Source organism: Palaemon carinicauda, chromosome 16 (genome assembly GCF_036898095.1).
Source record: "Palaemon carinicauda isolate YSFRI2023 chromosome 16, ASM3689809v2, whole genome shotgun sequence".
In the NCBI taxonomy this organism is placed as follows: domain Eukaryota; kingdom Metazoa; phylum Arthropoda; class Malacostraca; order Decapoda; family Palaemonidae; genus Palaemon; species Palaemon carinicauda.
The window spans coordinates 115,943,606-115,957,603 of record NC_090740.1 but is presented as its reverse complement, the minus strand read 5'-3'; the positions used below and the strand labels follow the sequence as shown (position 1 = coordinate 115,957,603).

The following is a 13,998-nucleotide window of genomic DNA, read 5'->3' as shown; positions in this document are numbered from 1 at the left end:
ATATATATATATTTACATATATATATATTTGCACACACACACACACACACACACACACATATATATATATATATATATATATATATATATATATATATATATACACATATATACATATATATATTTACACGAACTATTACTTATTTTAGACATAAAGCTTTACCTAGCATTTAAGTGTGCATGTCTCATAGAAACAGAATATCATTGCAAAAAATTATGAAAATTGCAAACATGGTTCTGAAAACAATTTTATTTCCCGACCTTTTGCTTGACCGTTACTTTGACCTTTGACCTTGACCTTCCAAGATTTGATCATCTCCAGCTTTCTACATAAGAGTTAATCCATGCAAGTTTCATTATTCTACGATTAAAATTGTCGCCAGGAAACTCCTCACAAAAAAAGCACAAACAAACAGGGGGTAAAACATAACCCCCTTCCAGCTTCGTTGGCGGAGGTAAAGATATAAATCATGAAAAGGGTTATTTGTGCGGTCTCGGAAAGTCTTTGGTCTTTATCTCACTGTGTTGATATATTGATCAAGCAAGAGTTTGCCATTTACGTACAGCCACTATCAGACAGCAATAGAGGTTTATCTGACCTTACGCAAATAGGAATGTACGATTATCATTATTACTATTAAGCTACAACCCTAGTTGGAAAAACATGATGCTATAAGCCCAAGGGCTCCAACAGGGAAAATTAGCCCAGTGAGGGAAGGAAATAAGGAAATAAATAAACGATATAAGAAGTAATGAAAAATAAAAATAAAACATTATAAAAACATTAACAACATTAAAACAGATATTTCATATTTAAACTATATAAAGACTTATGTCAGCCTGTTCAACATAAAAAAACATTTGCTGCAAGTTTGACTGATATGGTCTCAAGTCATTGGATGCAGAAACCTGTCTTAAAAGTAATCAGATGGAAATCGTTCATGAATCATAAGTTACCAGAGAAGAACTCCTGGCTGTCTCTCAAGATAGTGCCGACATTCCTATGTTTGGTATATGATAATCTGTGATACAAGTTAGACAATCTTTGATCTCCACGGTTATAAACCTCAAAATCAAGGATTGATTGATTGATTTGGAGTTTATTGGCATCCTGACATCGAAGGTCATTGACGCCGATATCGTTTGTTATAAATAAAGAGTAAAAGAATATTCAATTTAAAAAATGAAAGCGAAGATATCCTTAAAAAGTTGAAGAGCTGTTGAGAGGGTTGATAGTTCCTATGGTCATTGCAACCTCACCATCATTGTGAGCTAAGAATGGGAGGGATTTGGGGAGCTTTTAGGTCTATCTGCTGAGTCATCAACAGCCATTGCCTAGCCCTCCTTGGTCTTAGCTTGGGTGGAGAGGAGGCTTGGGGGATGATCATATGTATATATAGTCTGTCTCTAGGGCATTGTCCTGCTTGCTAGGGAAATGTCACTGTATCTTGCCTCTGCCATTCGAGTAGACTCGTTTATAAGGATATTTATTACTCTCAAATAGAAAGATTCTTCCCCACTAAAGAGCACCCAGTTTACTATTAGAAAACAGGAAAAGAACTTATTTCCATAAAGTCTCTCACTCTGTCTCTCTCTTTCTCTCTCTCTCTCTCTCTACATATATATATATATATATATATATATATATATATATATATATATATGTATATATATATATATATATATATATGTATATATATATACTGGAAAGACTATAAACAGACAGGAGGAGAAGGATATGTCTGAGGCCTTAGTCCTTCAATGGACTATTTACGGTTGATAATGATGATGATATATATATAATTTATATATATATATATATATATATATATATATATATGTATATATATATACTCTGTATATATATATATATATATATATATATATATATATATATATATATACATATATATATATGTATATATACACACACACACACATATATATATATATATATATATATATACATACATATATATATATATATATATATATATATACATATATATGTATATATATATATATATATATATATATATATATATATATATATTGGTATGCAAACAAATAAATAAACCAATAGAATTTCTTTCTCAAGTCATGCGTTTATCATAATTTAACTAAAACTTCATTGTTTTATCGACATTGAGACTTTCCTTCAAAACTCAGAAAATATCTCCCGTTCTATTCATCTTGAATAGCGACTTGATTATCCCACCAATACGTCAAACTTCAATCTGAAAAGTCTTCCATTAGCGTTAATATTAGCTCTTCGAAAGCTTTAATGTCTGCGAACTACAAAAAATCGATTTTTTAAGAGCTATATCTTGCGTTAGTGAGAATGTCGTCCTTCGAATCATGCCTCCGTCTGACGGGCTGTAAAGAAGACTGATGGGCTGTAAACAAGAATTGTCATTACACACTATTCAGAGGCAGAGGCGGTTTGGATGTGCAGAAATGAATCTCTAATTGCTCATTGGTACTCAAGATATGACGTTTTATGAAACAATGGTCTACGAACTACAAAACATCGAATTTTTAAGGGTTATAATTTTCGTTAGGGAGAATGTTGTCCTTCGAAATCATGCCTCCGTCTGACGGGCTGTAAAGAAGACTTGTCATTACCCACTATTCAGAGGCGGAGGCGGTTTGGATGTACAGAAATGAATCTAATTGCTCGTTGCTACTCAAGATATGACATTTTATGAAACAATGGTCTGCGAACTACAAAACATCGATTTTATAAGGGTTATATCTTTCGTTAGTGAGAATGTTGTCCTTCGAAATATCTTTCGTTAGTGAGAATGTTGTCCTCCGAAACCACGCCTCCGTCTGACGGGCTGTAAACAAGACTTATCATTACCCACTATTCAGAGGCGGAGGCGGTTTGGATGTAGTGAAAATGCTAGATTGCGGTGCAGAAATGAATCTATAATTGTTCATTGATAATCAAGATATGACGTTTTATGAAACAATGGATCAGGCGAGGAATGAATATTTATTTTCAACAGCTTGTTTGCTTTATATTGTAAGGATGAAAGATTCATTTTATCAGCTTCAGTATAATACGTGAATTTTTTTTTTTTTTACATTTTCTGTCTCTCTTCCATCTTTGTAACAATGTTAAAAAATTTGAAACACATGAATGTGTGATTGGTGAACTTTTTCAGTATAATACGTGAAGAATTATTGCTATCTTACATTTTCCATGTCTGTCTTTCATCTTTGTAACTATGTCAAAGAATAAAAAAAAAAAAAAAACATGAATATGTGATTAATACACAATTAGAGTTTAGAAATTAAGGAAAAGCAGATTTTATAAGGATCTTAGTTCCTTTAGCTATGGGAAGCAGCTCTTCTAGGAGAAGGACACTCCAAAATCAAGCCATTGTTCTCCAGTCTTGGGTAGTGCCATATCCTCTGTACTATGGTCTTCCACTGTCTTGGGTTAGAGTTCTCTCGCTTGAGTGTACACTCGGGCACACTATTCTCTCTTATTTCTCTTGCTATTGTTCAAGTTTTTATAGTTTATATAGGAAATATTTATTTTAATATTGTTACTACACTTGAAATATTTAATTTTCCTTGTTTCCTTTCCTCACTGGGCTATTTTCCCTATTGGAGCCCCTTAGGTTTACAGCATCCTGCTTTTCCAATTAGGGTTGTAGCTTAGTAAGTGATAATGATAATAATACTATCCTTACATTAAGGGGTCAGTTGTCTGATGTGTCATCTCTTAATACCTTCTATTAAAAGCATCCTCTTCCACCAAAGCTCTTCTTCCATTCGAAGGATGCTGATGCGTAATTCCCCTTTGAAAATCTTCTTCAGAATTACCAAAGATCTGGTCTCGCTTCTCTAGAGTAATCTCAAGCACTAATCATCTTGACTGAGCAGCATCAAAGAATTTCTATCCCCAGAAGTGATACGGTTTAGATTTCCAGCTTATATATACTTCAGCTCCGATCCCTTTAAAGACACGGCTTTCTCTGTCGTTCACAATCCTTCAAGACTGAACACCATCTATAAATGTCTAATCATATTGGAAATATTTGCCTGGCGTTCTCTTGGACGGGAGATCGAGTCAGGCTCAAACTCGATAGTTTCCTGTAGTGTCTGCAACCTCACCATCCTTGTGAGCTAAGGAAGAGGGTGGGACGTTGGAGGAGCCGATAGGCCTACCTGCTGAGTCATCAACAGCCATTGCCTGTCCCGCCCTGTTCCTAGCTTGCGTGGTGAGAGGCCTAGGTGCTGATCATATGAATAATTGGCCAGTCTCTAGGTTCCTGTCCTGCTAGCTAGGGCATTGTCCCAGTAGGCCTACCTGCTGAGTCATCAACAGCCATTGCCTGTCCCGCCCTGTTCCTAGCTTGCGTGGTGAGAGGCCTAGGTGCTGATCATATGAATAATTGGCCAGTCTCTAGGTTCCTGTCCTGCTAGCTAGGGCATTGTCCCAGTAGGCCTACCTGCTGAGTCATCAACAGCCATTGCCTGTCCCGCCCTGTTCCTAACTTGCGTGGTGAGAGGCCTAGGTGCTGATCATATGAATAATTGGCCAGTCTCTAGGTTCCTGTCCTGCTAGCTAGGGCATTGTCCCAGTAGGCCTACCTGCTGAGTCATCAACAGCCATTGCCTGTCCCGCCCTGTTCCTAGCTTGCGTGGTGAGGGGCCTAGGTGCTGATCATATGAATAATTGCCCAGACTCTAGGTTCCTGTCCTGCTAGCTAGGGCACTATCCCGTGGTCATCGATAATAAAAGGTAAATAAACACAAAAACACCACTTAACGTAAGGTTCCCAACCTAATTTAACCTATGAGGCGTATGTTTACCTACTTACCTACTTCCCCTGCGGCTCCCTAATACTGTTGTATTCTTACCTTACCCTAAGACCAATTCTTAAGGCTGTGTTTCCTTCCCAACAGGCTTCACTCCTGGCAAGGTAATAATTTACTATATCATATTTCATAAATCATAAAACTAACTTCATATGATCGTATTTCAGACGAAAATAAACAACTTTCCCAAAAAAGAAAATATATTCGACATGCAAATAGAAAGTTTACACCTGTGCCGAGGAACTACATCCGCCACTGGATTTTTCAAAATCCATTGAAAATCCTCGAGAAATTCGACGAATCCCCAAAAATCCTGCTCTGGAGTCCTGTCAATGGTTGAGGAGCCTCCTTTGAGTGTCCGCCGGTTCCTTAAGTGTCGCCTTCTTGAGTGCGTGCACGCGCGTGCGCTCGTTTATCTGCGTTGTTGGATACGTGTTCAAGCACAAGTGAATGCATTTGTATAAATAGGGACGCGATTGTTGATAGAAATCTTGCGAAAATCTTTGTTTACTAAAAGGTTGATGATATAATTTCATGTTTGGGAGCCATTGCTTTTACGAAACATTAAAAAACGTATTATTATTATTATTATTATTATTATTATTATTATTATTATTAGCTAAGCTACAACGCTAGTTGGAAAAGCAGGATGCTATAAGCCCAGGAACTCCAACAGGGAAAATAGCCCAGCGAAGAAAGGAAAAATAAATGTAAAAACATTAAGATAAACATTTCCCTTATAAACTATACAAATTTTATCAAAACAAGAGGAAGAGAAATAACATAGAATAATGTGCCCAAGTGTACCCTCTAGCAAGAGAACTCTAATCTAACACAGTGGAAGGCCATGGTACAGAGGCTATGGCGCTACCCAAGAAGAAAGTATATGGATGAATTTAACGAGAAATGTGAGATTTGTGTCCGTCTAACTTCCCTTATCAGAAAAATTAGAGGCCTACGAGAAAATAGAAACTATATTAGATTAAAAGGGGAATCCTTATCAGCATTCTCTCCTCATAGGCCTAATGCGCAAAAGGCCTCGGTTAGATTTTGACAGTCGTCTCTATCTTGAGTTTTTAAATCAATACTTCTCCATTCGTCATATCCTACTTCAGGCTTCATAATCGTCAGTCATGTAACCTGGGTCTTCCAATTTTGATAATAATAATAATAATAATAATAATAATAATAATGATAATAATAATAATAATAATAATCTCCTCCTATGCCTATTGACGCAAAGGACCTCGGTTAGATTTCGACAGTCGTCTCTATCTTAAGAGCTTTTAAATCAATACTTCTTCATTCATCATCTCCTACTTCACGATTCATAGTCCTCAGTCATGTATGCCTGGGTCTTCCAACTCAATTCAAGTCAATTAAAAAAAAAGGGAATGTGTTATAGAAATAGCGAGTTGACCAGCCTAACGTACTTCAATTTCATCTCTTTCTCCTTATCTTTAGACGGTCTTTGGTCTGTTATTATTATTATTATTATTACTAGCCAAGCTACAACCCTAGTTGGAAAAGCAAGATGCTATAAGCCCAAGGGCTCCAACAGGGAAAAATAGCTCAGTGAGGGAAGGAAATAAGGAAATAAATAAATGATGAGAATAAATTAACAATATATCATTCTAAAAACAGTAACAGCGTCAAAACAGATATGTCATATATAAACAATAAAAAGACTCATATTAATCTTTTGCCTATTTGTCTAAGCTTTAAATACTTTGAATAATGTAGCATATAAAGCCTGTTTATAGTTTATAAGCTACCTGTCTTTATAGTATTTTCATTCATACAAAATATCTTGTTATTTTTTCTTTTTTTATTTCCGTCGGTCTTTTTTTTTTTTTTTGCAAGATGCGGGTTTTCATATTAGGGCCTTCAAGAATTGCTATATTTTACTCTTCCAACTAGTGTCGTAGTTCAACTGATCATAACAACAACAACAACAACAACAGTAATAATAATAATAATAATAATAATAATAATAATAATAATAATAATAATAATAATATAATAATAATAATAATAATAATAATAGAATTTTTTTTTTGCTTGAAAGTCACATTCTAAATCTTTACTAAAAGTGCAATAATGCAAAAAATAAGTTTGTAAATATTACAGTTCATTTGAATGAGGCTGAATAAAAACCTTATTAATAGAAGCTGCTAATTTCGGTTTCTATGGAAAGTAGCCATTGAAAAACCATGACAATACTTGGTTGGGAAAAAAGAACCAACTAGCGGGCAATGAAATAATAATCACTTGTCATAAGACTAGTTAACACAGTCGAACAGTTCGTCGAACGCTGTTCGACAGACAAGTGTTTGAAGTGATGTTCGTACGTGTGAACGGGGTATTTGGTTGTCGAATACGTTCGTCGAACGGTTCGACAGACAAGTGTTTGAAGTGATGTTCGAACGCGTAAACGGGGTATTTGGTTGTCGAACACGTTCGTAGAAAGGTTCGACAGGCAAGTGTTTGAAGTGATGTTCGAACGTGTAAACGGGGTATTTGGTTGTCGAACACGTTTGTAGAAAGGTTCGACAGACAAGTATTTGAAGCGATGTTCGAATGTGTAAACGGGGTATTTGGTTGTCGAACACGTTTGTCGAACGGTCCGACAGACAAGTGTTTGAAGTGATGTTCGAACGTGTGAACAGGGTATTTGGTTGTCGAAAACGTTCGTCGAACGGTTCGACAGACAAGTGAATAAAGCGATGTTTGAATGTGGAAACGGGGTATTTGGTTATCGAAAACGTTCGTCGAACGGTTCGACAGACAAGTGAATAAAACGATGTTTGAATGTGGAAACGGGGTATTTGGTTATCGAACACGTTCGTCGAACGGTTCGACAGACAAGTGAATAAAACGATGTTTGAATGTGGAAACGGGGTATTTGGTTATCGAAAACGTTCGTCGAACGGTTCGACAGACAAGTGAATAAAACGATGTTTGAATGTGGAAACGGGGTATTTGGTTATCGAAAACGTTCGTCGAACGGTTCGACAGACAAGTGAATAAAACGATGTTTGAATGTGGAAACGGGGTATTTGGTTATCGAACACGTTCGTCGAACGGTTCGACAGACAAGTGAATAAAACGATGTTTGAATGTGGAAACGGGGTATTTGGTTATCGAAAACGTTCGTCGAACGGTTCGACAGACAAGTGAATAAAACGATGTTTGAATGTGGAAACGGGGTATTTGGTTATCGAAAACGTTCGTCGAACGGTTCGACAGACAAGTGAATAAAACGATGTTTGAATGTGGAAACGGGGTATTTGGTTATCGAACACGTTTGACGAACGGTTCGAAGAAACGTCTGTTCTCGCCTGACTTTTGTGGGCACAAACCTTAAATGCATTTGTGGCTGACCACCTCTTTGACCTGTTTGACAAGCAGGTTCGACAACCCAGTTCGAGGAACAGTTCAATCGTGTAAACCCGGCTATATTCTTCTAATGCGTTGTATTGAAATGGTCAGAAAGGAGATAAGCACTGATTCATCTGAAGAATTACCATAATTAAGGTTCTAAATGGGTTCTCAGCGGGATCTCACTCGGAGTAATCAGTTACATTGACAATTCCTACATCTTCGATGACTTAGCAAATTGTTTAAGGCTTTAAGCCATTAATCCTTGAACTCTCTAACATCGTATAAGTACGAGATAGCCTTTTATGTATAGTGTTTTTCTCGATACGTGTTATTTGCAACTAAGAAAAAAAAAAGCTGTTGTAAGTACTTCTCATCATAGCAATTAATCATGTGCTCGGAGTTAGTAAAATTTATTTTATTTGAATTGTATGATAACTCTGCAATAATTATAATTTCAAACCAGGTTTCAAATAAGTATGAAATTCCAAATTTATAAAACAACTTAATTAACTCCTTAAAAATTTGTTTATCGAAAGTTTTTTTTTTTTTGTCGGTTTTTGAACCAGAAATCGAATTAATGAAATACATTTTGAGGTGGTTTTTGAGTGATTATTTTGTTTGTTTTGATGGAACTTTACATCATTTATTTAATTAACAGCTAAGCAATCTCTTGAATTTCGGAATTTACTTTACTCTCTCTCTCTCTCTCTCTCTCTCTCTCTCTCTCTCTCTCTCTCTCTCTATCTCTCTCTCTCTCTCTCTCAAAGAGCCTTCTTATCTGAAGACACATTGACTCCAACTGAAGCCAAAAAAAAGTACGTCTTTGATTCTAATGGCTTCTCAATATATCTTAATCTTCAATATATCAGTTATCATTCAAATAGTCCTACATCCTTCTGTTCCATTCTACTTTACAAACAAACAAACAAACATGATGAATCCAATTAAATTATCTGGTTATTACAAGGATTAACCGAGTACACTAAGAGCTCCTGCCTGGAGCGAAATCACTGGACATTTTGTGTGTGTGTGTGTGTTTGTGTGTGGTTCATTATCAGTTTATTTAGAGTTCTCTTGCTTGAGGGTGCACTTGGGCACACTATTCTATCTCAATTCTCTTCCTCTTGTTTTGTTAAAGTTTTTATAGTTTATATAGGAAATATTTATTTTAACGTTGCTGCTCTTCTTAAAATATTTTCTTTTTTTCTTTTACTTTCCTTACGGAGCTATTTTCCCTGTTGGAGCCCCTAGGCTTACAGGATACTGCTTTTCCAACTAGGGTTGTAGCTTAACAAATAATAATAATAATAATAATAATAATAATAATAATAATAATAATAATCCTGATATCTCTCCCTTATTCCAGTTCCAGAATGCGTTCCTCCATCAACTGCTGCCTGATCGGCCTCACCACCTTCGATATGATCGTGACTATCACGTCCATCCTGATGCTGGCGCTGCCGGAGATCAGCGAGTACACCGGCACCATGACCTGGTACACGAGGGGCCTCTTCCAGAAGTCGATGCCCTTCGTCTACCCGCTGGGCCTTATCGCTCAGACGGGATCCATCTACTTGACGGTGACGGTCACGGTCGAGAGATATGTCGCCGTGTGTCTGCCCTTCAGGGCGAGGACGCTCTGTACTTACGGCCGCGCCAGGATCTACGTGGTCGCCGTGGCGTTATTCTCTATCGTGTACAATCTTCCACGCTTTTGGGAAGTTACTTATCAGGTGAGACAATTTACATTTAAATAGATATTCTATTTTTTTGTTTTTACTATCTGTGGTGTGTGAGAGAAGGAAGTTGAGAGTTAATGTGGGTAAGAGTAAGGTTATGAGATGTGCGAGAAGGGAAGGTGGTGCGAGGTTGAATGTCATGTTGAATGGAGAGTTACTAGAGGAGGTGGATCAGTTCAAGTACTTGGGGTCTGTTGTTGCTGCAAATGGTGGAATGGAGGCAGATGTACGTCAGAGAGTGAATAAAGCATAGAAAGGGCCAGTTAAGGGAGTAGTAAAAAATAGAGGGTTGGGCATGAATGTAAAGAGATTTCTGTATGAGAGAGTGATTGTACCAACTGTGATGTATGGATCGGAGTTGTGGGGAATGAAAGGGAGGGAGAGACAGAAATTGAATGTGGTTGAGATGAAGTGTCTAAGGAATATGGCTGGTGTATCTCGAGTAGATAGGGTTAGGAACGAAGTAGTGAGGGTGAGAACGGGTGTAAGAAATGAATTAGCAGCTAGAGTGGATATGAATGTGTTAAAGTTGTTTGGCCATGGTGAGATAATGAAAAATGGCTGTCGACTAAAGAAGGCGATGAATGCAAGAGTTGATGGGAGAAGTACAAGAGGAAGGCCAAGGTTTGGGTGGATGGATGGAGTGAAGAAAGCTCTGGGTGATAGGAGGATAGATGTGAGAGAGGCAAGAGAGCGTGCTAGAGAAATAGGAATGAATGGCGAGCGATTGTGATGCAGTTCCGGTAGGCCCTGCTGCTTCCTCCGGTGCCTTGGATGACCGCGGAGGTAGCAGCAGTAGGGGATTCAGCGTTATGAAGCTTCATCTGTGGTGGATAACGGGGGACGGTGGGCTGTGGCACCCTAGCAGTACCAGCCGAACTCGGTTGAGTCCCTTGTCAGCCTGGGAGGAACGTAGAGGAAAGGTCCCCTTTTTTATCATTTGTTTGATGTCGGCTACCCCCCAAAATTGGGGGAAGTGCCTTGGTATGTGTATGTACTGTCTGTGGTGCCCTAGTACTAGCGTCCTTGTCTGGTGATTGCCAGACTGGGGTTCGAGTCCCGCTCAAACTCGTTAGTTCATGGTCGCTGCAACCTCACCATCCTTGTGAATTAAGGATGGGAGGTTTGGGAGAGCCTATAGGTCTATCTACTGAGTCATCAGCAGCCATTGCCTTGCCCACCTTGATCGTAGCTTGTGTAGAAAGGGGGCTTGGGCGCTGATGATATATAAATATGGTCAGTCTCTAGGGTATTCTCCTACTCAATAGGGCAATGTCACTGTTCCTTACCCCTGCCATTCATGAGAGATGTTTAAACCTTCAAACCTTTAAAGGACTCTAAGGATCTCCAACTGGTCATTCATAGGGCTGAATAATACAAAACTCCTGCAGTGGTTAAATGTATTTGAATTTGCACGGTAAGCGGGGCACTAAATTCCACAAGGCCATATATGTTTGTCACACTACCATATATGTCGAGTTCTACAATACCATATAAATTAAGCTCTTCTTTTAGCTCCTCTGAGAAATTCTCAATCGATGGGCTGAGGCATACTGTTAAGAATTTGCATTAAAAAAACGGTAAATTGCTGGCAACATTTATTCTAGGATTTTTACAGTTTTAAAAACGGACATATTGACGTAAAAGAGTGATATTACAGTCGCCAACCCGAAAAATATAACAAAGTATTTTTACGGAGAATTTCCGATTAAAATTACGGTTTTTTCTTAACAGTGCAGAACGTGAAATAAGGTTATTTTTCCTTGTTCCATTTACTCACTAGGCTATTTTCCCTGTTGGAGCCCATGGGCTTATAGCATCCTGCTTTTCCAACTAGGTTTGTAGGTTAGCTAGTGATAATAATAATAATAATAATAATAATAATAATAATAATAATAATGATAAAAATAGAAATGATAATAATAATAATAATAATAATAATAATAATAATAATGATAAAAATAGAAATGAAAATAATAATAATAATAATAATAATAATAATAATAATAATAGAAATGAAAATAATAATAATAATAATAATAATAATAATAATAATAATAATAATAATAATAATAATAAGTCTTACAGTTTTGGGCTGGTATTTAGCCATCTCGTAATAGGTTTCCTTACTGGCAAAATCAATTGATCGTTGTTAAGATACTCAGCTACACATAAAAGTTTGATATAAAATCTAAAAGTTAAGAATTTATGAATGTAATAGTGTTTTTAAATATATAGATAAAGTAACATTATAGATGTTAAGCACATCAACGTACATTAAAAAAAAGTTTTTGTATTTTTAATTTTTATCGTCTGGCAATGCATAAAGAAGTTGAAAATTAATCTGTTTTCACTTGATTAAGTATTTACTTTTACAGTTTTTTATCAGATTAAAAACTCGAGTGTACACGCATGTAATACTGTATAGTATGCTGTATTGAATAGTATAAATTAGGTAATAATTTAGATGTTTCGTAAATCGAAAACAATTTGATTTACATTTTCCAAAGGAAATCGCGATATTTTTTTTCTTATTTAGAAGGCATTAGAGATACACATTCTCTATATATGCACTAATTTACAGTATAGAAAAGATGTCTATCTAAGAAGAGCTACAAAACCTCTAATTAACTTGATATTGCAAGTGAGAAAAATTAAATATCACTAAAAGATAATACTTTTTAGCGATTGTAAAGTTTTTAGAGAGAGAGAGAGAGAGAGAGAGAGAGAGAGAGAGAGAGAGAGAGAGAGAGAGATTTATGTTTTGGTGAAAAAAAGTTTTATTGACCTTTTATCAGACTTCAAGAGAAAAGTCGAATCTTTTATTTGATTTATTTCCATTAGGCTGGACAAGATAGGAGACCTGTATTGGCCATTTTATAAAATCTAGTAAAATTACAGTGAAAGGAGACAGCTGACACCGGAATGAATACCGTCCTTACCTAGCAGGTTTAAAGGTTTAAAGGCAGCTCATGAATGGCAGAGGCAAGGGACAGTGACATTACCCTATCGAGCAGAACGATGCCCTTGAGACTGACCATATATACATATGATCAGAGCCCAAGCCCCTCTCCACCCAAGCTAGAACAGAGGAGGGCCAGGCAATGGCTGCTGACGACTCAGCAGATAGACCTATAGGCTCCCCCAAAGCCCCTATCTTTAGCTCACAAGGATGGTGAGGTTACAGTGACAAAAAAAAAAAAAAAAAAAAAAAAAAAACTAAGGAGTTTGAGCGGGACTCGAACCCCAGTCTGGCGTTCACAAGTCAGGGACGTTATCACATCGTCCACCACAAACCTGTAGAAGAGAGGTTAGACTTGGCAGGCATATACCATTTTGAAAATTGACATATTGACGTAAAGGAGTGATATTACTGTCACCAACCCATAGAAGATAATAAAGTAGGATAAAAATTACGGTCGCCTGTATTTTACTGAAATACGGCTGAGAACAGTATATTTTTTTACGGAGAATTTCCGATGAAAATTTTTTTTTTTTTTTTTTAACAGTTTGGATAAAGAAAACGTTGATTGATTTAACACGTCATCAATTATTCCATTGCAGATTCCTCAAGTACAACAATAATAATAATAATGATAATAATAATAATAATAACGTCATTGGAGTAAATAATTCGTGTACCTCAAAGCTGATTGAAATTACTGCCATGAACGAAAGCCCTTTCCAGCCTCAGTGACTTCACTAAACGCTCTGTTGACATAAGATATCATGACCCAGTGACGTCACTAAGTGACTTAGTCGTCCATTTCAGGGTATAAAGAGATTTCTTCTTAATCAGTAATAAAATCTATCCTTTCACTTGAATTCTAATTTGATTTGAAGTGAGTTCATCCTGTTGTATATTGATTTATTTTAGTAGTTAGTATGATTCTAATGTAAATAAGTGAATGTGAACAATACTGTACACTGTTCATCGAACTCGGTTGTCGAACCTGATTGTGAAACGGTTCGAAGAGGTGGAGTCAGCCATAAATGCATAAGGTTTGTGGACAATGAAGCCCCGACCAAAAAAGTCAGG

The 13,998-nt window shown here is 36.7% G+C and overlaps 1 protein-coding gene across 1 annotated transcript in view; it reads left to right on the top strand.

Moving 5' to 3' along the window:
• The window catches only part of LOC137655106 (FMRFamide receptor-like), a 146,005-nt gene that overhangs the window by 127,822 nt on the left and 4,185 nt on the right, over nt 1-13,998 (top strand). The window contains exon 3 of the mRNA XM_068388995.1: nt 9,587-9,953. Within this exon, the coding sequence (XP_068245096.1) occupies nt 9,587-9,953 (367 nt within the window). The remainder of the gene's footprint in view (nt 1-9,586; nt 9,954-13,998) is intronic.